Source organism: Pelecanus crispus, chromosome 2, assembly GCF_030463565.1.
Source record: "Pelecanus crispus isolate bPelCri1 chromosome 2, bPelCri1.pri, whole genome shotgun sequence".
Taxonomy (NCBI): domain Eukaryota; kingdom Metazoa; phylum Chordata; class Aves; order Pelecaniformes; family Pelecanidae; genus Pelecanus; species Pelecanus crispus.
In genome coordinates, this window is record NC_134644.1 from 11,530,288 (window position 1) to 11,557,522 (window position 27,235).

Below are 27,235 nucleotides of genomic sequence, written 5' to 3' on the forward strand. Positions count from 1 at the left end.
CCAACACTTTCAGAACAGCACTTCCGTGATCTGGTTTCTGCTGTTTCTGTGAACCAAGTGATACATATCCTAACACACAGGCATCATCAGTGTGAGGTCCAGTGTCACAGTGATACGTCTGCCATTCTACCTCAGTTTCACCTGGTAAAGCCTGGCTTTAGAACCTGCTGAAGCAGAAACTTCAGGAAAAAAAGCTATCTTTTAGAGTACTACCACTTATTTGTAACTCTGAATTGCCTCCTCCAGTTATCTCCAATAATCTTAACAACCAGAACCAATTGTCTAAGTAAAGGTATAGCTGCATGTTGTTCACCTCAGGAGATCTGCAAACATTACTAGGCTCCTACTGCAAACTATTCGTGCTGACAGTCTGAATGATAATACCTTGTACTTGCAGAGTTTGTCTCCATTTCACATTTTCTGTGGACTTGCCTAATTAATGCATTGAGGTACGTGTTACGGAAGTACCAAACTTGCTGTTGCATTATTGTAATCCTTATCCTGAACCTGTGTGCAAGAAGCTGAAAGCTCTGAATTCCAAAATCACCTCCCATTTATCTTGTCTTCTGAGCATAGTTTGGGGAATTTGGAAGGTACTGAGGTGGTCTCAATATATGTCTTTGAGGTCCTGTCATCAAAGCCGGAATGCACACATTTGGCAAGTAGCTAATTCTCGTGTTAGGGATAGATGTGTTCCTTGAGCACTGAAGCCTTAAAAATCTGACAAACCAAGTATTTATTTATCTCCTGAACAACAGAGATACACTACGTGAGGTATGTATGTGCCTAGCACAAGATAAGCATGTCCTAATAATTAGGCTTAGCAAGAGACAAAACCATGATTAGAATAAAATATAAAATTGAAATTAGGAAACCATTAACAGCAGAGAGTGGCGAAAGTACTCAAAGACGCTATAGTGCCTAAGGCTGGACAGTATCACCCTAAATAAGAGTCCACAGCAGAACACAAAGTTCATTCAAAATCACTATACAAAGATACCAAAATCCCAAAGGGCATGCCAACAAAATACAAATAGAAATTATAAAAGTAGGTAAATAAAAGTAAAAAAGCAATTCAGTAAAGGCGTTAAGGATTTAGAAGGTGAGAGAGTCCTGACTTGAGCTAGGCAGCTGGAAGTGTGGTGGTACCAACTGCTCTGCCCCGGCATGGCCACGAGAGGGCAGGGAAGACAGAAAGATGCTGAGGAAAAGGGTCTGCTGAGTGCTTGTCAGGCCAGCAGCCACTGAAAAAGAATGCAGGCAAGCACAGAGATGCCACTGGACCTACAAATCATCCCAAGCTACTCAAAAATGTGGGGCAGAGGAAGGACTTGGCTCAACTAAAAAGCAATCTTTCCAGCATGTCTATAAAATCTCTGCCATAGTAATACCCAGACACAGTACTATCTTGTGTAGTTAATTTTTCTGTGAAGAACAGCTATGGAAAGGCTGAAAGCTCACCAGCATTAGTTACAATTTCTTTATTTATTTTAAAATATTTTTCATGGACACCATCATTTCAGTAGAATTCACGAAATCACTGGAAAGAAATACTTCTACACTACTAAATACATCTGGATCAAAACCTTTAAAATGGACAGAAGGGACTAACAGCAACAGAATCCACAAGTCTTAGACTTAAACTCCACTTAAACTCAGTTACATGCTTAAATATATGAAATGGGGAAAAACTGAAATTAAGAGTATTACTACATGAAGCATGATTTTTTTTTCCTTTTAGGACTACTGCAGTAGTCTCAAAAGGTACTTTTTTAAAAAAAACTAATGCCTTGATTTTATCTTCTTGCTACTTACCAAGTGTCATTTATCCTACCTTAGCAGCCTTGGTAGCCTTAATTTTCAGCAACATATCAACAAAAGCCACTCGCACTTTCTCTGAATTGTCATGAAGACTGTGTTTGACTGCTGGCAGGAGCTGTTCCAGTAATGGATGACTTAGTTTGTTGTCCAAAATTATCGGTAGGCACTGCAAGAAGAAAAGATTATGCTAAAAGAAGGAAAGAGTAGATTTGCAAAAAGATGTAGCTAAAAATTGTTGAACTGGACCATGACACTTCTAAGGTTAAATTAAGTAGGGACAGACACTGTGCATGCATATCTTCCCTGTAATATTCTTTAGTAAAAATTGCTATGGTTATTTCAAATTTCCAGTGGACAGTGAACTCATTTCAGATGTAGCAGCTTCAGATCTACACTGAGGCCATGGTCTTGCCTTCTACCTGAGGGCACAGCATCAAGTACTTTTTGTGGTAGAAATACAAGCTCCCTAAACTCTGCTGATTTCAGATTAAAAATACGTCTTATTTTGCCGAGTTATTTTTAAATCAGCACTTTCTGCTTATCCAGTATAAGACCCCCATGCAGCTGTAGTGGAGCAATTGAGGATTAACATGAAGATAGCTCCAAACTAAGGCTGAATTGACACATACACTGATTTTTTTAAGTGACAATACTGCTTAGGAAGTTCATTTTTCTGTCCAAGCTATTATAGTTATCTACCAGATGCGAGAAAGATGTACATAAACTAATCCTAATATACTGAACAATGCACAGGAGGCCAGCATTCCCAGAGAAACAGTATGTAATTATATTCATCCAAACCTCAGAAACACAAAGTGGAGTACAAAATCATAAAATAATTGTGCATGTCTAGGGATGAGTTAAAACCAGTGACATAGAAACATACTGGAACCTGCCTGCATACATTTTCAAGTCTAAGCATAACTTCTAATAGCTAAAATAACTAAATTATCAGGTCCAAACAATGTTAGAAGACTAGAAATGCAAATTTGTTGAGTCACAAAGCCAGTCAGCCACTATTTTAAAAGGCATTTGTTCATTCCATTCCGTTTATAAAATGTGTGCAAATCTTGCATGTATTAGGAACTTTATTGTATAAGTCATTTTGCAAAATAAATAATTTCCTTAACTTAAAAGTGGCCTATACCAGAAGCCCATGCTTCAAGTAAAATATAAAAATTACAATCATGATTTTAAATTTAGAAAAAAATATTTACTTTAAAAACAGAGCATCGAACATCAGCAGATGTTATATCACATGCCAGCTCTCCAGTTAGTTTTTTTAAAAGATCAGCAAGAATTGTTGGAGGAATCATCTCCCAGTATTTGGATGTTATCTGAGTAACTCCAAGTATCCCTGTAGAGCGGACGACTGGATGAGGATCTTCCAAGAGACTCTAAACCAAACAGAAGAATAATAATGTGACTATATGCATTATTGTGACTCTACTGTTGTTTGACATTAACCTATCATAAACAAATAGCATTCTATTACCTTTTAATCATTATGCAAATTGTCATACTATGAAAGAAATGTAATATTAATATTCTCTCAAGGCATTTTATTATGAAGCAAACTAGGAAGTTTAAATCAGAAGCAAAATTAAGACAAACTTCAAAATTAATTCAATTATCTGATGTTTACATTTTTAAAGACCATACTCAGGATTTTCCAAACATTTTCTTAATGGAAATACTATGCCCATTCTCACCCATCTAGACTGGTGAAGAGTTTTTTAGGTTCTTATATCCATTACACTTCATTTCAGAAGTATTTAGTAATACAGTACTAAACTTCCATTGAATGCTTACATATTAAATGTAAAGCTCTCCTCACAAGTACTAGGCTACGTAAGTATCAAGATCCATTACTCATGTATCTAGTCTTTCAAAAGCATCTTTCATTCACAGATTAATGAAAAACAATCCCAAATATTCCCTTTTCAGAGTTGAAAATGGTGCATGTCATCTGTTGTCAACATACTACAGAAAATTAAAATATTATTTTTGTATTTTCTGCATCACATGCCTGTATTCCCCTATGAACACTATGCTGAAATTTCATAAATTTTAATTGCATCAACACCTTATTTTTGAGTTAGTTGTGATGAAAGTTGTATTTTTAACATTCTGATTTCCGTAAAACTTACAAAAAGTTCTTCAAACTGTTTCTGAATTTCGTTGTCCATCTCTTCAGTGTTAAAACTGGGATCACGAACAGGAAAAGCATCAACAAACAAAAATGCTGCATTTGATCGAACTTCAGAGTTTCTGGCCTGTTACAATGCAGGAAAACAATATTTTTTCAGTAAAAGTACAGACTTTTAATATCAAAAGGCATGTCCTGTCAAACACTGCCCTCCAAACACTTCCAGAAGTTAGTATTTTTAATTAAGTAGATGGAAGAGATGAATTTTTAAATGCACGGAATTACTTATAGTAGCATAAGATTTTTATTTTTTTAACTTTACATTTCTACCCATTCAGTAAAACCTCAGTTATTAGTACAATCAGCTTTCAAGGCATATCAACTTCAATGACCCTGAAGAGTCACAGTTAGAGCCCTTCTGCTCTCTGTAATGCTGAATAAATTAAAAGCAATTGGGATTTCTCTTGGTCACCTTAAAGCTCCTCTTCAGTATACAAGAATCTTGAATTCAAGCAGATTTAATTAACTAAACTGCCTGTCAAGAGAGGTGATTTAATTGAAAAGCTCAAACCAATTTCTTCGAGAAAACAGTATTTAGAAACTAAGTACCAGCAAGCCTGGAGAGTAACTTATCCAACATAAACATATTCAGTTCTGCATCTATGCACATAAGTAATAGGACCGTGTTGTGAGCTCCAGGCAGCTCATCAAAAATCTAAGGCAAGCCTCATAACCCTCAGACATTTTACCATTTGTATTAGTTTTCACTGTATTACACTATACTTTTGCTGGTTGTAGAACCCCAAATGTAAAGAAAAAATTTAAAAGTGCATATTTAGACACTTGGTGAAAAATAATTGGCCCTGTGGACTCGTAAAGGATAGAAAAAGAGAGAAGGCAATGAAATGAAGAAAAGATGAAATTCAAGGTATCTCAGGGAGAAACCTGAAATCTAACCATCAGACTACATTTTATTTATCAAATACAGCAGTGCAATGATAAAAGCCTGTGCTCACTTCTCTTGGAAGGAAGAGGGAAGGAAGAATTTTGTTCCCATTTTGGGTCCAAGTTAAAAAACCCAAATGTGTGTGTATATATATATATGAATGAGACTATATATAGTCTAATAAAACAAGCAAAGTATGCTTAATTTTAACAGCAAGGTAAGAGACAGTTCAGGGAACCTCCTGACTACTCTAATCATCCAATTTTCTTCTTCCCTTGTCATAAGAGGCATTCAGATCGAAGACAGGAAAAAGAAAAACAAGGATAACCATGTAATACTTAGAACTAAATAAACTAATGGCAAATAACACCAGAAAAACACAAAACAAATGAGCAACAATTACTTAATTTACAATTTATTCTGTATTTCCATTCTGGACCAATCCTCATATGGTGGGTTACATGTCTGGGTAGAACCAAAGAATTCCAAATTCTTCGAGCCAAAAAAAATAAAAGTAATTCTATATTTAATACTATGAAGGCAAATAAAGCCCGTATATACACTCTTTAGTTAGGGACTTGTGTTTTACTTTATTTATCATGGATAATAAACAGTCTAAAAGTGAAAAGATTGTAATTCTTAATTCAATCCTACAAAGCTGTAGAAAATCCTTTAACTTTGAGCTTCTCTATATTGAAGAATTAATGCATAACAAGCTAATATGTGAATTCAGGGTGAAATAGCTCTTCTGCACTAATATTTCATGTGAAAATTAATTCAAGTCTGGTTTTGTGCAATAACCTAGACCTTGTCTACCATGGCCATTCCAGAAAGTTAATTTTCATAAACTTTCTAAGTGCATTACACTGAATTCCATTAAGCTCACTCTAATTCTGAACTGAGTACCCACAGTTTAAATTCCTGCCCTTAATTAATTGGAATTTATCCCAAATGTATTTGCATATTCAAGAGTAAATGTCTTCACAGAGGTAGAACCCAGGACTTTAAATTCATATCCGATTTTATTCCACACTGACTTTTGCATGCAAGAGGAGCCTGCACTTATTTAATGACTAACGTTTCTTTACCTTTATGCTTGTACTATTCTGAGGAACTTTCAGAACCTTTTTAAACAATATGTTAATTTTTTTGTTTGGTTAATTTTCAGAGTTTTCTTTTAAGCTTCATCTGGTCTTACAGGTCCTGAAATTCACTTCCAACTATTTAAAACAGTGTTTTTCCTCAGTAAAAGTTAGTTTAAAAGAGTGGGATGATAAAAAAAAAAAAAAACCAAGCAAACACACTACTTTAAAGGAATCACTTCCTTCAACAGCTTGAATTCCTGCAGGAGTGGTTCTTGACTTTTTGAGCTTGATAAGAAATAGCTCAATCACTACTTATCTCACAATAAATATCCATATTTTTATATTTATAAAGCTGCTTAAACTAAAAACCAATTACCGTACAACTCTGCTATGTTTGCACGAGACTTACTTTTCATAATAAAGACATGAAAAAAGATGAAGTTACATAAGGGGTTATAGAAACTTAAAGCTGCATAAAGGCTTATAAAATATGTGTAGGCAAAAGCCACAAAGGAGGCTTATGCAATCTAAGTATTTGCAAAACAAGCAATTTAAGAAGAAACAGAGAAATATGCATTACAAATATGCATTCTCAGTTTAAAGATTTCAGAGATGAAATCAAGTAGTTTCAACATGAACTGTTCTGGAATCCTTTGTATTCTTACTACTGAAGTATTTTCCCTTTCTGCAAGAAGGAGGGGTAAAGAGGTCCTCCTGTGAGTACCCTTTCTGCTTTGTAACCAGGGTTCTAGAACAAGATCTGTTCTTCACTATATTAAATTAGGGATTTGTACACTGGCTAAAATAGGAGCATCAAACTGCTTATCTAAAATTAAACTGACATTTCAAGCTCTGGAGCAGAATCCATACCAGTAAGGACAATTATAAACTTCCCTTCTTAGTTCTGTATCTTAAACTACTGGTGATTCTGAGTCACAGCAACAGCTATCGTAAAAATGCCAAATACTTCAGCAGTACTATATGAAAAAGAAAAATTAACTATACAAAATTCACAGAACAAGACAGCAGTCTATCCAAAAATAAATTGCCAGATTTTGACGTTCAGTCACATACTTCCTTTCACCAATCACAAATATGGTACTGAATCATTTGGAATACAGAATTTTTCCTTGCATTGAATCATTACATGATTCATATAATTGCTGCATTCAATTTTTTACAGTCTTCCTTTTACCATTCTGAAACCTGTCTTCACAACAGTTGGATTCTTTTGCTGTATTAAAACAAATTCACCATGACCTATTTGATGTGCCTGTTAATGGCTAAGCTTAAAGTGCTTAACTGCATATGTTGTAGAAGCTGTCAAAATAAAACCATATACAACCAAACTAGAATAAAAGGTTTTCTAAAATAGTACTCTAATAAATTAATTGAGCCTTATTCTAAGGCTGGTAATTAATCAGAAGGTGAGACTAAATCATCCTCTGAACATTTCTGGCTTTGATCAATAAAGCACTGATCATTCAGTAAAGAACTTTGAAAAGAGAATACAAGACTACACAAAATTCCCAAACTGAGAAGATGAGAAGACCAAACTCAGTCCCACTGTCTACTGCAATCCTGGAAAGCACTCTGTGTACCTGTAAACAAAACTGAATTATAGAAGTAAATTAACAAATTAGAATATTGTTGTGCAAACTATGTTTAATTACAACTTGCAAAGTTACTCTGCTACAGCTGAGATGCTAAACACACTGATTTTTTTTCCCCATAGCCGTTTTATTTTAAAAGCAATTATTAAAAACGGAACATGTGGGAGGGATCCAAAATTTTGTAGTTGGAGAAAGATAGTCCTATATTCTGAAAAGGATAATTACCTTCAGTGCTCTCCAAAGGATAGGTTGATACAATCTATAGAGCATTTCTTCAATTCCTTGACGAACTTTACTTTGTTTATGAAAATAGCTCAGCATCTGAGAAAAACAAAGAAACCAATCCCAAACCCCATTTTTAACAGTGCTTCTTACATGCAGGAAGTATGCAGGAGTTGCCTCATTTCATCATTTACACAAGACCAAAAAGTCTTCCATACTATGGAAAATGATAAAACTAAATGTATTAACTGACCATATGTTTCATTTAAAAAATCTCAAAATTAAAAAAAAAAAAAGAAATAGATCTAATAAAAATCACATTTTAAAATTTTATAGATTCAATAAATCTATATAAAGATCTACAACTGAGAAATCAAATCATGGCTAGAGTCAGTTTCACAGCAACCACTCATTTTTTGTTATAGTCAAAAACTCTATTTTTAAAGTAACTAGCAGAAATACTTTGAAACCATGTAATTATAAACTACAGATAAATAACCCATTTCTCTGTTAAGAACAAAGGAACATTATTTGGTAACTCGAGTTATCCAAATAGAAATCTACATACATAATATATTTTGTATGCATTGATGAAAAGCTAGTATCAGCACTCCTTTTGACTTAGAACTGTGCTTTCTTAGGTAAAGCCCCTGTCATTTTTGTATATGAATTATGCAGGCAAAAAAGGAAAGTAGAAGACCAGAGCAGAATATGAGAAAGGACATCATGTAACTTGATAGGAAGTAATTCCTCCACCCAAAACACTGGACAGTTTGAAAAGAAGTTGACCCTCTAGTGGCAGCTTTGAATTCTTCAGGTATTCATAGCTACAACTAGACAGGGAAGCCTGTAAATAGCATCCACAGAAACAGAGCTATAGTAGAAGAATCCCTTTTCTCTGTTTTTGAAATATACTGAAGTAAAGATATATTTAGAAGAGACTATGTAGCTCTTATTTCTCCATGAGAACAACAGATCTAATCCAGGATTAATGGCAAATCAGTACTGTTTTGTAATAGATTTCATTAGAACAGTATCAGATATTTGCATAATGGACATAGGTTTTATAATCTTATAAACTTTGAATTCAGAAGGGGGAGTTGTACATTTTGCTTTCCCCTCCCCTCTCTTTCAATAAAACAGCCCAAACTTCACTCAAGTGAATGACTGTGGTTGATTAGTCTCCTAATTGCTACAGGAACTTCTGGATTCTAAAGGGCCATTTTAAATCAAATTCTTGCATACTGAAAAAGAACGCAGCATTCAAATTTATTCTGAGACCCACTCCCCTGGCAACTCAAAGACAGATTTGTTTACATCACTGTCCTCTTTCAAGATCAGAAGCTTCTGAGTCTGAAAAACATGAAAAGCCCTGTCAAAAGCCTACATCAGTCAGGAATCAGAGGACAAGGGAATCCACTATAGATATGAGAATCTATTTACATTTGATTAAAAACAAAACAAAACCCAAACACCCAAACCAAAACAAATAAAAAAAACCAACATAGGATTGTATACTGGTATATCAAGCTATATATTGCACATACTATACACTCCAGCATCTATATATTTGGGGGAAAGCATGGGAGGTGGAGGGGCATAGATCAAATACAAATGCCTTGTCTTAAAAAGCTTTGTGCATTTCTCATTCTGCTTCAAATGTTTTGCTCATGAAAGCCACAGATAGACAACCAGAATCTCTAACTGAATCAAGCCTTGTCCTTATAAACATATACACAAAACCCTCATATATAACCAAAAAAACCCCCCCAAGTTTAGTTCCAGACCCATCTGCTAAGTTTGCCTCAAGGAGCTTATGACTTTTCGTCCCTGTGATTGGCTATGGAAAGGTCAACTCTCTAGGTAAAGAAAAAGTTAGACAACATATGGCAAAAGCTATTTCTGGCACTCTGGAAAATCCCCTTATATTTCTACTTTTGAGCACCAAAGACAAATCTGGTGTAAAACTATAAGCAGGTTCCTCCTAAAATTTGTTCTAATGTTGTTTCTCAGAATATGCTACTTTTTAAGTAAGTGTGGTGGATTGGCCCCAGTCATAAGCTAAGCACCACACAGCCACTCACTCACTCCCCTGCCAGTGGGGTAGGGGAGAGATTTGGAAGAGAAAAGCAAGAAAACTCATGGGTCAAGCTAAAGACAGTTTAATAAGTGAAGGAAAGAAGACAGAAAAAAACAAACCAAGTGATGCAGATGCTATGACTCACCACCTCCCACAAGTAGATCAATGCCCAGCCAGTCTCCAAGCAATGGCTATCTACCCCAAATCCACTTCCCTCAATTTTTGTTGCTGAGCATGATGTTATATGGCATATAATATCCCTTTGGTTTGGGTCAGCTGCCTCGGCTGTACCCCCTTCTGACTTCTTGCTCATCCCCAGCCTACTCGCTAGGGAAACAGAGTGGGGAAGACAATGCCTTGACACCATGCAAGTACTGCTCAGCAACAGCCAAAACATTGGTGTTATCAACACTGTTTTAGTCAAAATCCAAAACACAGCACCATACGGGCCACTATGAAGAAAAGTAATTCCATTCCAGCCAGATCTAGTATAGTATTTTAGCGGAAATTTTCCATTTATGGCAACTGATCTGATTTTGATGCTGTTAGTTCATGTCATGTTTCACAGGAACTTACCTCTCTAACTTTAGAATGAACAGGAGAACTTCTGGGAAGATGAATTCCATGATGCATGAAATCCTGAATGCAGCTATGTTCAAGTATCTACAGTAAAAACACATGCATGCTACTGTTAACACACAATAAAACAATAATAAGTACTGTAGGCTGTGCAGCAACTTTTATTTTTCTCTAAAAAAAACAACTGAAAATAGTCTTTGATATTATTTCTTACTGGGCTTCTGCTAGGCCCATTTTTTCCCATGCTAGGGGCCTCTGCTTAAACTGATTTTCAAAATTTCAGAGTATACAATTAATCTGATCCTCAGAACTAAGTTTGGAATTCAAAAGCACCTCCACATGGTAAATAAGAACTATTTAGTATGTGAAATTTGGCTGTAGCATTGTTGTGATGATGTAATTATACTTTTGATCACCTCCATAGAAATCCACAAAACCTAGGTAAATATTTTAGCTATCAAATGTATAGACTTCCACATACTGAATAAAAGCTTCAATAACTCAGATAACTCGTGTGTTTACAAAAAACATTCTGTATATGCATAGTTGCAAGAACCAATATTTCAGCAGTAGATTTAAAGGTGTTTAAATGCAACCAAACTGATCACAGGAGGCAAACTTTCAAAGCATCACACGCTCTTATTCCTTGACAACGCTGAAGAGGCCCTTTCCTTAGGGAAATAAGGCTTAAGGCTTGCTTAGGAACCTTTCTGAGGCTGCAAAGTCATGTACCTTCTCCATTTTGAAATTCAAAACTACCTAAATGAAACTTCAAGCATAGTATTACCTCTAAGAATTCTCCTGACACCTTCTTCCAGGCCCTGAAGTAAACTTCTGAAATGTATTCCATCAAGGATCTGTATTAACATATGGGAAACACTTTCAAGCAAGCATCCTAACCATATCTATGTACAATTCATAAAGGTAAGGTTCCTTGGTTTTTCATAAGTACCAATTTTATTCCTAATTCTGTGCATCAACATTATTCTTAGAAGAAGCAAATATCTTGAAAGTCTACATTGATAATTACAGAAAAACAAAGTTAATTGTTAATTAATGAACCCAAGCACTATTAAAAAACACAGGAAATATCTCTTATGGTGGGAAAGTCAAAACATTAGCACAGTTATTTTATCATTTGTCTCACAATGAATGCCCTAAATTCTTCATAAAGATGTACAGGTATACATTATTCTAACTGAAAGTATAAGAAAGCCTCGGATTTTAATATGAAGAATTACTTCTGTAATATTTTACTAAATAATCAAAGGAAAAAAAAATCCATGTTTTTCATCCATCTGTCAAGTTCTCAGGCTATGATCCAGCAGGTGACTTCTTATTAGAATGTCTCTATATAAAATCTTACCAAATTAAATTAGAGGTTGCTCACAGAAAAAAATAACAACTTACAGAGGCAGAAATGGACCTACAATTCTCACATAAACACTGCAAGCAATGCAGCACAGTTGATATGAAAGTCATTTGCTTTAGCTAATGCTAAATAAGCATTTTACTACACCTGTAAGTTGTATATATAAGCATGTGCAGAGCAACTATTAAATGAAGTTACTGAAACAATGCGGTAGTTATATTTAGCAAATTTTGAAGATGTCTGAATTCTGATGTATTTTATCAATATAGTAGGTATTTTAGAGTGTGAGACAAACAAGATTTTAGCCCAGCTCTTAACAATCATTAAGAACTCTAACTGTGATGCATACCTCGGAAAAAACTGTAATTGGTTTTTAACAGTTCCATGTATCATTTTTATGAAGTTTACATTCCAGCTGAACAAAAAGCTCAAGAATCTTCTTCCCTATTGGGAGAGGAAAAGAGGGGGAAAAAAAAAAAAAAAAGGAAGTCAAACCCCAGAGGAATACCCAACTTAAGAGCCACCTCAAAAATCAGTAAATACAGAGCTTAAATATCAAAAGAAATGACGCCTTTAATTTTAAAAAGCATAGATGAGATTGTTGCAGGGGAAAAAAAGTAAGATTCTTAATTTTTAAACAGAATTCAAGCATTACTGTTATTTATACTGAAGAGAAAATGCAAAACAAATGAACATGTGGATTACATTTCTGCCTGCATTTTTTTCAATGTCCATTCTGTTTAGGTGTGCCTTCAAGCCGTAAACCATGATGATAAGGGATTGTGCAACTCAGGACCCTCATCAAGGGCATATCATCAGAGCTCTGTCAAGTGCAAGGTCATTCCAGGATGACGCTGTAATGACGGTGAAGGTACAAACAAAATAGCACAACAACTCTGTCAGCATTGGATGTGGAAACATTTTTGAACAAAGCCACAGAGAACAGCTGGGCCACGGGGGAAAATACATGTTCTGATTAGCAAGGCCAATTCCTTTTCTATTGCCTCATGAAAGGTGATATTGCAAACCTCCTGGAGCTGCTTTAATACACAAAGACAGGCAAAAAAAACATTCTGGTTTTTTTCCTGAGTTATTTTTCCTCCATTTTAGCAAGTAAGAAATGGTGATGACAAATCTGATAAGCAACAGAATTTTTGCAAGAAAAGGCAGTGGAAGGCTGTGGATGGAGGAAATAAGCCCTTGTTCTTCCAGAATCAGCAACATCTGCCCATGGAATTAGAGCCTTCCACAGTATCTGTACAGCCAGCCTCACTCTGGCTCACCCTACAGATGAAGTGAAGGCATCCAGCTTCTAAGACTTTGAAAAGTTTGATCATACATAAAAGTGAGTCAGCCAGTTGTAGGGATCCTTTATACCTGTCAGCTTTCTAGCCAAAAATAACTCAGGAAAATTAATAAGGAGGTATAATAGTAAAAAGCACATTAGCAAAAGTTCAAAAGGTGCACTGAACAATTAGCAGAGGTTCAAAGGCACTTCCATTGAGAGTTGGACCAACAGTTATGCTCAGACCTATGACAAAATAGAGAAAATAAGGCTGATAATGCCTGACACACTTTGAGCTGGAATATCATAAAGTAGGGGCAGAGGGAAGGAAGCATATAGGCAGAAACTGCCCTTTAGTGGAACTGATAGCTTAATTGCCCTCAGGTCAAGAAGTAATTCAGAAGATCATAAAAATCAAGACCTAAAGGCTAAATGCAATGTCAATATCCTTGTCTACAGGTCCAATGGAATCCTTCCTGTTGACAATGAGAGCGTCTTCTACCCAGAAAAAAAAAAAAAAAATTAATAAAAAAAAATGTCACTTATGTCCAATTTCGGTGGTGTAATACATATATTGGAGTCCCAGTGGTGCACTCTTCCATCAACATCCCTGACAAACCAAAAGGTCAAGGGAGTCCTGCCTCAACAAGGCAAAGATGAGGCAAAACTCATCTCACCTTCCACAATCCCAGCAGCAAGACAGATGAAAAAAAGTCACAAAGGAGCTTTCAGCAGTTCAACCAATTCTTTTTTGCCTCAGATTTCAACAGATTGACCCTGATCCTGAAAATGATAGCAAGTGCCTCTAATTTAATCTGCTGCTTGTGATCAATGGATCTGAAATGGTTACTGTTATCAACATTCTTGGTATGAGAGGTTAACTGGTGATAGGTGAGTAAGATTGCAAACTTGTCATCTTCAGGGTTAACAGAATGTTGAGCATCTTGTACTGCTGTGCTTGTGGACATAGTACAAGTGACTGTCAGTTGTATACACACACAGAAGGTTAGCAAGGAAGAAGAGAGTAGGACAGGCCTACCTCTAAAACACAATACCTATATGCTCTGCAGGGCTCTCCAGCTGTTTGATTGGAAACCCCACCTGAACAAGAATGTTTCCATAAATCACAGAGAGAGATAAATTCAGAGCATCACTCCACTAATGCAGCCCGAAAATAAGCCTCTGAGAAATATTACTCTCTGTTGAATAGCACAATCTGGGAAGGCAGAAAAAATGAACACCCTGATCTTGCAGTGAGGCATAAATGTGCAATTCTGTATCAGTTTGATCTCATCTAGAACCAGAATACCGCATTCCTGACCCTCCCCTTCCCTTCATCCTTGCATATGATCAATCCAGGCAGTTAATCTGGCTGAAAAGTAATCTTACTAGGAAAAAACCTGATCTGATACCTCCTTGAATCAACCTATGACACAGCTGCTTGAGCATTCATACTGCAGAGAGGAAAAGAGGAATGCTAGCCCAAGGCAACACAGGATCATTGCAACCTGGAGTTACATCAGCTTAAACGGCTATGGAGCTACACTCTGGGATGTACTCTAAAAAGTATCAGGTATACTTTTCTTAAGAACTATAGAACAAGCCTGCAGGCAATAAAAGGAATATTAGCCCTGATACATAGGAGTTCTGTTTCATTTCAAGGCAATTCATACATCACATTGATATTTGGTATGACTATTAGCATTTTAGAAATAGACACAGAATGTAAGAAAAAGGTCCAGCAGAGATACTGGGGGCATATTGGACATGTTGCTACAAGAAACCTACCGTCAGCAAAATGAGCCAGGCAGGGAAACTAGAGAACACACATGAGGCGGGTTGCCACTAAAACTAAACTCCATCAGGATGCAAAATCCCAAAACAGAAGGACTTGCACCAGAAGTACAGTAGTTTCACAGCAACAGGAAAATGGTTTGAATACTGTGAACGCTTAAATCTCCTGCCTGCAGAGCTAGAAAAATCCCAGACAGTTATCATTCTGCATCTGTAATGGCAGTTCACACACTGAAGTTATGTTTCAGCTCACAAACTGAGACGTCTAAATTTGGATGTTTAAGTCCCTAGAATGTTAATTGCCTGGAGAGTGATTCAGGTGATCAGCTGTTTAGTAACTGCTTTATGAAGCTGAATTCTTCTGTTAACTCCACTGACTAGGGGCAGTATGCCACTGAACACACATAGAGCAATTTTAAACACTCAGGTGGTTTTCTAGAAGGCAGAGATCTATGACAGATCCTGTGTTTTATGTGCCAGCCTCATGTGGATGTCTGAAGCAACTTAGGCCATTTAACAGCACGGGTCTTTCACTTACACTTAAGCAATTAAAACCTTCCCAGGACCTGTACATATTAGGCTCCTGTGTAGATGTCTAAATTGGTTTCAGACACCTTATTAACTGAACCCTATCTTGGGGTCTTTCCAGAATGTGTTGTGGTTCCCCTCTTATTTTTAACTAGTTTCCTCAAGGATGTAGAGTGACTTCTGTATTGAGTTTACATGGCAAGGTTTAGGTAGCCAGTGGGGCTGCAGGGAGGGGCTTCTGTGAGAAGATCCTAGAAGCTTCTCCCCTGTCAGAAGGAGCCAGAGCCAGCCGGCTCCAAAATGGACCTGTTGCTGGCCAAGGCCAAGCCAATCAGCACCTCTGTGATAACATGTTTAAGAAGGGGTAAAAACTGCTGTGCAACAACAGTAGGAAGAAAGTGAGGGAAACAGCCCTGCAGACACCAAGGTCAGTGAAGAAGCAGGGGGAGGAGCAGACTCCTCTGCAGCCCATGATGAAGACCATGGTGACACAGGTTGCCCCCCTGCAGCCCACAAAAGTCCACGGTGGAGCAGATATCCACCCTGCAGCCCGGGGAGGACCCCACACCAGAGGAGGTAGATGTGCCCTGAAGGAAGCTTGTGAGCCCCTGGAGAGCACATGCTGGGGCAGGTCTTCTGGCAGGACAGGTGGCCTCACAGGGGATCCACGCTGGAGCAGTCTGTTCCTGAAGGACTGCACCGCAGGGAAAGGATCCATGCTGGCGCAGTTCATAAAGAACTGCAGCCTGTGGGAAGGATCCATGCTGGAGAAGTTAGTGAAGGACTGTCTCACATGGGTGGGACCCCACACTGGAGCAAGGGAAGAGCGTGAGGAGGAAGGAGTGGCAGAGACAGCGTGTGATGAACTGACCTCAACCCCTGCTCCCCATCCTCCTGGGCCGCTCAGGGGGAGGAGTTAGAGAAGTCCAGAGTGAAGTTGAGCCTGCAAAGACTGGAGGGGTGAAGGGAAGGTGCATTAAGATTGTTCTTATTTCTCATTATCCTAGTCCATTATTAACTGGCAATAAATTAATTTCCCCAAGTCAAGTCTGTTTTGCCCATGACAGTAATTGCTGAATGATCTTGGTTTGTACAGCTTAGAGAAGAGAAGGCTGAGGGATGACCTCACTGCAATCCACAACTGCCTCAAGGGGGAGCGGTGGAGGGAGAGGTGCTGATGATACCTGTGGGTTTCCAGTGACACGACAAAAGGCAATGGGCACAAATTGAAATACAAGAAAAGCCTCTTAAATATAAGGAATATTTTTCAGTTTTATTTTATTTTTTTTATTTTCACTGTAAGGGTGATTGAACACTTGAGCAGGTTGCCCAGAGAGGTTGTGAAGTCTCCATCTTTGGAGATATTCAAAACCCAATTGGACACAGCCCTGAGCAACCTGCTTGAGCTGACTTTGCTTTGCACAAGGGTGTTGGACTAGATGATCTCCAGAGGTCCCTTCCAACATCAAACTCCTTAATTCTAACATTAATGCTCAGCAACTTTACTTAGGAATAATCAGAAAAAGAAGGAGGAGCAGCAACTATTATTTCCTCTCCCTCCCATGTTAAACTTTTTTGGGGGGAGAAAAAAAAAAAACAACCAAAAACCAAACCCAGAGCATTCCTAAACAGGTACAGATTAAAATTAACAAAAAGTCTGAGAATGGCCAAATTACCCTTGATTACATGTGAGAGCTTATCAGGCTTGAAGATGAAGAGCCTGAAGCTCTTTCAGGTCCTGGAAGCCCTGAAAAGGGAGATACCCTATCAAGTTCTACCCACTATCATAATCTAATAAGCAGACCAGGTCCACAGCTGAATCTGGCAACAGTGAATATGGATGTCAGCTGCACCAATAGCCTTTGTATCTTTTTGTAAAGAGGTTTAGGCTAATAAACAAACCTCAGTAATATTAAAAAGATATTCTCTGAAATTAAGAAAGCTCCCCAAGCCCACTCAAAGTTTTCAGCACTCAGAACTGATTCTTGGCAGGCAATACTAATAATTCAATGGAAAGAACTGGTGAGAAGATTGGACGTAATCAATAAGAGTCTATATTTGTGAACAGTGCTTTAGATCTTTCACCTTTATCATAAAAGAATGGATGGACTAACAGAATGCAAATTCAACTCCCAGCTGGGAGCTGCTACTTTCAGCCAATCCTTCTAGCCATAAAGCTAAGGATTCAGGATTAAGGATTTAAACCACTAATGATCACGGGCCAGAGCAAAGAGTGCACTAAGACGCTCTCTATATCTACCTAGAAAGACATAGACATATGAAAAAGAAAACATGACAAAATGTGAAGAGACTAGAAATCACAAGAAGGAAGGAAGAGCAAAAGCTTGGGCTGAAAAGTAAATGTGCAAAGTGTGACCAAACTTGTGTATTTGTGTGGAACAAAGGGGATGTGTTTTGATATGCCAGGAGAAAGATCGAGTACAAAGTCTGATTCTTACCGGTTTTCTCCCAAAATTTAAAAAAAGTTTCATACTGAAGGCTGTGTTTCACCTAAAGATTCAATGTACAACCTTTCTTTAGAAAAACTGGTGTGTAGTAATTAACACGTGTTTTATTAAAAATTTCACAAGATGTGGAAGAAAAAAGATAACAACAAGAAGTTGCTTCTGAAGCCTAGATAGCAGTTTCATTTTATATACATAATCTCCAATTATTTACTGTGCCTATATGAATATGAAATATTAAAGTGATGCAGTGGATTCAAATAAAATAGAAGAAAATTATTAATACAGAATCAAATATAGCTAAGGCATTTTAAGTACTGTGACAAAGAAAGCATACAGCTACACACTTTTTCAAGAGGACAAAAAATGACCTAAAATGAAATATACCAAGGACATAAAACCAAATACCAAATCAGTTAAAGTCTTACTTGTCTTCCCTCTTTCTATCTATGTTTTCTCTCCTTCCTTTCCCACCTGACACATTGTATTTTCATATGTTTTGACTACCTGACACATTGTATTTTCATATGTTTTGACTAAAACTGGGATGTACTAAGGCAATGTGTATGTAACAAAAAATCCCCAAACAAACAAAAAAAACCCTTAGTGTCAGGTATCCAAAACCTGGTCTATCAAACATTTCACCCAATTCACTCCCTACCACCATTTTAAAACCCCATATGCCCATAGTGCCACAATCATGCAGCAACCTCAGAGCTCATTTTCTGACAAAAGTTCACATATTCCATGAAAGGGAATATATGCATTTTAAACAGGCAAGGAGGAGTTAAAACTTAGGAGACAGGTTGTCTTGTCACCTAACCAGAAAAAGAAGTTTGGATACTACTATCTTGGTACACACTAAAAACTATAATACAGCAGTTCTTCACCGAGAGAAATATAGGTAGTCAAATAAAATAATTCTCATTTTGCTGTAAAGTTGAGTTCTTCTTATGCTACTTTTAAAACAGACTATGGCAATGCAATCTTCTAAATGGAATCATTTAGAAGGGAAATTACTTTGCTACAGTTATCTATCTCCAATAAAAGAAAAACTGCTATAAAAGAAGAGAATTATACTAGGGAATGGTTTTAAGTATTGAGGAACATGCACTGGAAGCAAAGCACTTGGTTCTTATTACCTCAGGATACAAGAACCTGAGTGATGATTTAAACATGTACTTTTATATTTAAGTTGGAAATAGGAATAAAGGGTTTTCCAGATGAAACAGAAATATCAACCGTTTATACCTTGGAGTCAGGGCTGATTTGTCTTGTATTGCTACTACTGTACTGTAAAAAAAGGTTTAATGTAAAACTATTAAAAGTAACCAAAGCCCACTCACATAAAATCACAGTAAGATAAAAGTTTGCTTACCTCTTCTTTTTTAATGTGTTTTACACTCATAAAACAACGAAGCAACAAGTCCTTGACTTCATTACTCTCCTCAGAATCATAATCAAAACAAAGTAACGTCTGATGCAGATTCCATAGACGAACTACATCTGCACCCTGGCAGGAAAAAAAAAGGCCACATTATAGTGAAGCAGGTATAGCTTTAATGTGAAGAAGCATTTAAAGGATTTTAAATAATGAATTTGAAATGCATTGTTACAGATAGAAGATTTTCAGATTGTAAAATGGTGAACATTAATTGACTTTCACCACATCATTGGGAAAAATTACTAAAATATGTTTAACTGCAGAAATACTGACTTGCAACAACTGAAGACACGCTCAGTACAGAAAGAAAGATGGTATTTCATGCAAAATAGATAAAAACTGTATTATTCCACTTTTTAAACTTTATACAATGAGTGCCATTAACAGGAAAAAATAAAAGAAAGAAATAAGTAAAGGAGATATTTATTGGGTTAGTGCAAAAGATGTATGCTACAATACTCTAACTCACACAGTAAAAAAAAAGATTGTAGAAATACAGAGTGACAGAAAAAGAAGCTTCCCACATAAGAAACCTCTATGAGTAGCTGAACTTAGTACTTAAGATCTGGATTAACTAAAAGAGTTAAATGCTATTTAAACCTTAGCCACTGGGCTTTACAAATGAGTGAAGAAATAAAAAAAAAAAAGACAATGTAAAAAAAAAAAAAAAAAAGGAGAATGTAAAAAAAAACCCAGTTCACTTGTTGTGGTTTAACCCCAGCCTGTAACCAAGCACCACAAAGCCACTCACTCGCCCCCTCCCCGCAGTGGGATGGGGGAGAGAATCCAGAGGGCAAAAGTAAGAAAACTCGTGGGCTGAGATAAGAACAGTTTAGTAATTAAAATCAAGGAATAATAATTATGATAATAACGATAAAAAGGAAAACAACAAAAAGAGGAACAAAATCCAGGAAAAAAGACAGGTGATGCAATTGCTCGCCACCCGCCGACCGACACCCAGCCAGTCCCCGAGCCAGTCCCCCGGCCAACTCCCCCCCATTTCTATACTGAGCATGACGCCATATGGTATGGAATAGCCCTTTGGCCAGTTTGGATCAACTGTCCTGGCTGTGCCCCCTCCCAGTTTCTTGTGCACCTGGCAAAGCATGGGAAGCTGAAAAGTCCTTGAGTAGTGTAAGCACTGCTCAGCAACAACTAAACCATCAGTGTGTTATCAGCATTATTCTCATGCTAAATCCAAACCACAGCACTATGCCTGCTACTAGGAAGAAAATTAACTCTATCCCAGCCAAAACCAGGACAGTTGCGAAAATGACACGAAAAATCTTTAGTTTGTTCTGGAGAAGGCAACATTTTAATATGTTGCTTATGCAAACAACACCCAGAAGACACTTTGTAACCAACATGTAACCATGTATTAATTATTTCATTAATTGAGAGGCACTAGGACATGGAAAACAAGTTAATTTGAACTAAAAGGTATTTTGGAGGGATAATCTTTCTTGGAATATTCGGTAGTAATCTAAAAGGCAATATAGCTTCAGCATACCGTAGCAGCTTTATTCAGGCTTTTTCTTAGCAGAATGATAAATAGAGTCTTCCCTAGCTGCTCTTTCCCTTCCAGTCCTTTCTCCCACCACATTTCACATACACGTTGGATAGCATCCTGTAGGATTTTTTCAGATTCAGGTAATGCAGGAAGAATACCTACAACAGTAATAAAGTAATCATTTATTGCAATGAGCCAAATTATTCCTGTAAAACATTAGTCTGTTAGTACACCAGCTATACCTCACAATGTCAACCAGCTCTTGCCACATTTACACATCTTAATGGCTTATTCTAACTGTGGCAGCTTTGTTAACTCTTAAAGTTTTGGCCAAGTTTTTGGATTGGTAACAATGATCCAAAGTTAACAGTGATCTTAAGTTTTGCCTTAAAAGTACTATAAGCCACAGAATAAGGAAAGTTATCTATCATTGGGTGAACAGTTGGGAGAAAGAAAACTATTTAGGTTCCAACTTTTAGACTGTGTAACTGATTTTTAAGTAAATGCTCCCTTAATTTTGTCTCACACATAAGAACCCACATCAGTACCAACTTTTCTCCTGTAAATTCTGTTCCACAGGCCAGTCAGGTCAAACAAAAAGCCTAGCACACTCATCTGCTAAAAAAACAGTATAATGCTGTATTCTATAACAGATAAGTACATACCATTTACTATAAAAACACATTCTAGAAGAGCTTTGTAGTTTACAGTTTCATCCACTGCAGGTATGGAAGCAGTAACCACGGCTGTCACTCCCTGGATCACAGCTACAGTTTGTTTCTGAAAGAAAGCAATGTCAAGGAAACAATTCTGTAGTTTATTTTATACTCAGAAGATAATTATGACAAGAAATAAACCTTAGCAACAGAGAGCAAAGCTGAATTGTTATTTAGCTTCCATTTTGAACAAAGAGTATACTGGCACCCAAAACCTATTAAATAAGAAGAGGCAACGGCATAGATTTGAAAGCACTTCCATTTCAAAAAGTTTGAAAATGCCTTTCAGCTCCAGCTAGTAGGTAATTCAGTGACTGTACCTGTGTATCCATTCTGCCATTAAAAACTTCATCCACAACAAAATCTCTCAAATACACATCCGTTTCAGAACTAAAAAGCCCCTACCTAACAGGGCCCTGTGCAACTCAAAAACGTGTAGATCTGGTGACTGTAGATACAGGTACATCATTCTCTAGGCCTCTGTATGTATGACAGATTTTCTAGGTCTCCCTAATGATCTCCTCACTGCACTTCTTTTTTTCTTCCAAAATTAAATGACCTTCTTCCCCGATATTCTCAAGACTGCATGGACTACAGTGCAGAAGGCAGCATATGAGGGTCTGAGTCAGAGAAATTCTGTATAAGCTAAATTTGGGGGAGGGGCATTCAAATTTGGATTTCATGATCTTCATTCAGTAAAATGACATAATAAAACAGGTAGTGAATTTCTTATAGTATATGCAGATACTTAAGGAACATCTGAGATCAACATTTGTTTATTGAAATAAGACATAAAAAAAGCCCACTCAACTAGTGAAAAAACTAAGTCCCATCTTTTATAATTAAAATAATTCAGCAGATCTAATCTTTTATAATATAGACCAATCATAAGTTCAGCTTAACCCAGTAATGATAGTTAAGAAGTCAGTAAAGAATGGGAAAGGGAGATGATGTTTGGAACCAACCTTGTTTGATAACCCTTGCATGTTTTCAGATACTATGAAAATATTTCATTTTATTTCTCAGAAAATAAGAAACATGCATGATATTTTTATTTTACAAGATTTTTACCGTTTCTGGAACTATCTCAACTTCCATGTCATTATTACTTTCATTATCTTCAATCCTCTGCCATGTTTCCACAGGGTTCTCCATCAACATCTCTGTCAATAGCTGCGTCAGTCTCTCCCATAGCACTTCTTTTTGCTTTCTTGGCAATTCTTGAAGTAGCTCATTCAAGTCAAAAGGATCAAATGTATTTTTCTGTGAATAGTCAGAAGATATCACACAATTCCACATCAGTGTAGTGGCTTACATTTCATCATCGTATTTCCTCAAATTAACACTTTTTTATAATAAGGATTAATTTCCATTCCTTTAGAGTTATAGAACCTTCTAGAAGTTGTATTTCTTTAAAAAATAGCACAAGAAATTCCTGCTGCTTAACTCCTTACCTTGAAACAAGAGTGCTTCTTTTAAGACTAAAGTCTTTAGCCCTTGACAGCAACACTACTGAACATAAATCACGTCCCTGTAACATCAACTTCTGTCTCTCATGTGTTCTAAATACTTTGTTCCCAATGGAGACAATTCCATACCTTTAGCTAAGAAGCTCACAACTGCACAGAATTGAAGTCCTTAATCATATCTTTGCTATCTTAAATATAGCTCGCTGATAGCTGTTGAAAGAAAACCCTTACACAAGGACTAGAAGTGTAACAGTCAGTACAGCCATAGGGACAGCACTACAGGTTTTGGAGTACAATCTGCACAGAACAGTGCCCTGTGTATGGCACTATTTTAAAGCCCCCCATGAAACCTAACTCATGAGCACATTACCCCTATACTTCCCTCTTAAGCTCTGCTGAATGGGAAGCCACTGTTAGTCTCTATAAAAGACTTCACTAAGAGACTGATCAGAACTATTTCCTCAGAAGAACCTTGCTAGAAGAATTTACCTCAGAGACACAAAGAGCCCGTTAGCACCAAAGAAGGGTAGGCAACCTGCTACAAAAGGCAATATGCAGACAAAATATGAGAAGCAAAACCAGACACAGCCAAGAGGAAGTACAGACAATTTTTGAGATGTAACTTGTAATACTGAAGTAAACGTCTACCAGATTAAAAACACTTTGGCGGAAAGAGGGAGAATGCCCATGATCTTGAAATAAAACTATTTTCAGTTTGCAGATACACTAAAAGAAAAGGAATTAAAAAAAAAAAAAAAAGTTGAAGACAAAAAGAAAAATGGAAAACAATGAAAGAGGCAGCAGTAAGTATTAGAAGGCTCCCAGAAGGGTATGAGAAGAAAGATCCTGTTACATATTTATAGCAGAACTTCTATTCTATTCTGGAAACGGCTGGGAAAAAATACAATAAACCAAAGGCCACACAGGGAGTTCTGCAGCCCTCTACTTCAAACAAGCACAAAAGACAGGATATTAAGATTGTGCTGTTTTGAACAAAAAGAATGAATTCATAATAAGACCAGAGCTTTCTGATCTTTCTTTGGGATGATATGAGATGGAATTATTCCAAAACCTATGAGGGAAAGGGATGTCATTGAATGATAGTCATATCTGTGATTCCTGTTTTCCTGTCCAAGAAATAATCTATTTTCTTGAATTGGAACAGGATTTAGTGGAAAAATTTAACAGCACCTGATAAAGACTTCACTGAACAGCACCACAATACAGTAATATTTTAAAAAGATTACAAAAAAAGAAAAGTGAAAAGCCCAAGGCAAACCTTGAAGGAAAATCAGCAAACTCCTGGAATTTTAGAAGGTGTGAATGAAACAAAACATTGAGAGGAGGGAAAAGGAAAATTAAAGGGGGATGGAGAGGTATAGAAATGAGACACACTGAAAGTAGTAGCGATGCTAAGAACAGAACTTTAACTTTTTTTTAAAAAGGCAAATTCTGAGGCTAGAGCACAAAATATGCAGAAAAAGCAGGACATAAATGTAACATGAAAACTAAGGAAAGCAGTGAGGCTTTAACCATGCTTTCCTCTTCTTTCTGCATTTATACATCCAATTCTAATGGACAGAATACACTACCACAGCCTCCTCCAGAAAAGCAGGCAAGAATTATTCAAGGGAGATCCTAAAATGAGAATCCTCATCCTAAGATAAGACACGGTCAAACACTCTTCATCACTGAAGGTTTCAAAAGGAAATGAATAAAATAACTCAGGTCTCTTAGACAAGCAAAAAGTAATCTGGATATTCATGTTCCCTTATGCTATGAAGGCACGAAGACAGTTTTAATCAATATACTCATTATAGCCGGTGATATGCAGTTTCCAGAGATATTGGCAACAGCTGAAAACTGCTTCAAGACAGCTCTTCTGAATTGGTGATGAGAAATAAAAGGATGAAAAAACAATTTTTAATCCAAACAGACCAAGATATGTTAAGACAGATTACCGGATGAAGATGGCAGAAACAACACGACCAAATTAATTGAAAAGAAACACTTCAAGTACTGTACGTTATCCTAGACAGAATAGTTTCTTGTTAAAGTGTTTAGATTTGGGGGAAAATGGGAAGGAGACTTCAAGAAAGGCAATCTGTTAACAGAGTTGTCATCTATAATTATATACAGGAGTGCAAATGAAAAAACTAGCAAATTTCTTGGAAAAAGAGATTCAGTGATGTTTGGGAGACAAACATTCCTAAGCTTATTACACAGAACATGATCCCTAATACAGAAATCATAGGTTTAATACAGCTGCTGCATTAGTAAATTAGTTCATGCCTCTGTGGACATAGAGGTCAAATGATGCACTTACTTTAACCTGATACAGGTAATATTAGGAAAATACTGATTCGAAAGATTACGAAACTAACCTGACAACACCATTTCTTAAGGCTAGCAGAAGATGTTTAGGAGAAATAGTGTATATCTTAATACCAGACAGATTGAAGCTTAGTGGCAAATACCACAATTCAAATTATTATTTCTGATTACTATGCAATATCATGTACACAATGTGAGAATGAACTTTTAATTAGTAGATTTCAGTGGATTTGTTTTGTTGTTCCTCCCGCTTCTCTCCACACTGCATTTAGAGACAGCAATCTATCACATCTCTAAAACATTCAGTGATAAAAAGAACTATCAAGTATGATTACACACAGACGACAGAATGTGGACAGCCTAAACCATCAAATGAATGAACACATACTAGTGAAACATGCCTCTGCTATGTTTGCATATTAGCTTACATTCATTACAATTAACTGGTTTAGAAATAGCAAAATTTCAGTTTCTACAACTTTTTCAACTATGTTCCATTAAGTGCCATTTGAGCTTATTTTCTACAGCAATTTTTCTAGCACACTGCAGGTACCAGCGAAGCAGTTTCTGTCCCTATGTCACAAAATTTCTGCACTAATAACAGATAAGATTTTATTAGTCATGCACATGTATCATGGCTTACTTACAGGACTCTGAGTATAACGCAAGAAGTCTTCAATTGACTCTTTAGACACAACTTGTAAAAATGCTTCGCGTTTCATTGTGGCCTTGTTTTTCCTTGGTTTATACACAAAACAAAAAAATGTTAGAGAAAGTACTGTATCTCATTATAAGACCATTTTTGGTCTCAGTGAAGAATGTATGAACTTACATTCTTCATCTATGTAGTTATAAATAAAAGATGTTTCCCCCTCCAAAATACCTTACAGTTATCTGAATCAGCATTTATATTTGTAACAGCACCAGGCTGCAGTATTTGCACGCATTCTTTTTAGTCCTTTTTTTACTAAACAAGTGTTAAAACAGAAAAACATCTTAATGGATACTTTTATTTTTAAAAAGAATAGTGTATCCAGCACATAACGCCTATTTGTCATAGAATCATAGAACACTTTGGGTTGGAAGGGACCTTTAGAGGTCATCTAGCCCAACCCCCCTGCAGTGAGCAGGGACAGCTTTAACCAGATCAGGGTGCTCAGAGCCCCGTCCAACCTGACCTGGAATGTTGCCAGGGATGGGGCATCTACCACCTCTCTGGGCAACCTGGTCCAGTGCTTCACCACCCTCATTGTAAAAAATTCCTTCCTTATATCCAGTCTAAATCTATCCTCCTTTAATTTAAAACCATTAGTCCTTGTCCTGTCACAACAGGCCTTGCTAAAAAGATTGCCCCCATCCTTCCTATAGGCCCCCTTTAAGTACTGAAAGGCCACAGTAAGGTCTCCCCACAGCCTTCTCTTCTCCAGGCTGAACAACCCCAACTCTCTCAGCCTGTCCTCGTAGGAGAGGTGCTCCAGCCCTTGGATCATTTTGGTGGCCCTCCTCTGGACCCACTCCAACAGGTCCATGTCCTCCTTGTGCTGAGGGCCCCAGAGCTGGACGCAGTGCTGCAGGTGAGGTCTCACCAGAGCAGAGCAGAGGGGCAGAATCCCCTCCCTCGACCTGCTGGCCACGCTGCTTTTGATGCAGCCCAGGATACGGTTGGCTTTCTGGGCTGCAAGCGCACACTGTTGGCTCACATTTAGCTAGCCACTGCTCCCGACAACAGCGTTTACTTGTATGAAAAGTACTGATAGGCAGCAAAATATTCTCTCCTTTTCTCTCTTGTCAAGTGAGAACTATGGGAAACGGGCAAGGCCACT

The 27,235-nt window shown here is 37.1% G+C and overlaps 1 protein-coding gene across 1 annotated transcript in view; it reads right to left on the minus strand.

Moving 5' to 3' along the window:
* Positions 1 to 26,134, minus strand: part of NCAPG2 (non-SMC condensin II complex subunit G2) — a 47,931-nt gene extending 21,797 nt beyond the window's left edge. Inside the window, exons 1-12 of the mRNA XM_075705599.1 lie at positions 26,060 to 26,134; positions 22,681 to 22,872; positions 21,559 to 21,673; positions 20,894 to 21,051; positions 19,318 to 19,452; positions 12,217 to 12,311; positions 11,283 to 11,352; positions 10,493 to 10,579; positions 7,840 to 7,935; positions 3,972 to 4,097; positions 3,039 to 3,218; positions 1,835 to 1,987 (exon numbers count right to left, since the gene is read on the minus strand). Coding sequence (XP_075561714.1) covers positions 1,835 to 1,987; positions 3,039 to 3,218; positions 3,972 to 4,097; positions 7,840 to 7,935; positions 10,493 to 10,579; positions 11,283 to 11,352; positions 12,217 to 12,311; positions 19,318 to 19,452; positions 20,894 to 21,051; positions 21,559 to 21,673; positions 22,681 to 22,872; positions 26,060 to 26,134 — 1,482 coding nt within the window. The remainder of the gene's footprint in view (positions 1 to 1,834; positions 1,988 to 3,038; positions 3,219 to 3,971; positions 4,098 to 7,839; positions 7,936 to 10,492; positions 10,580 to 11,282; positions 11,353 to 12,216; positions 12,312 to 19,317; positions 19,453 to 20,893; positions 21,052 to 21,558; positions 21,674 to 22,680; positions 22,873 to 26,059) is intronic.
* Between the last annotated feature and the right edge of the window lie 1,101 nt (positions 26,135 to 27,235).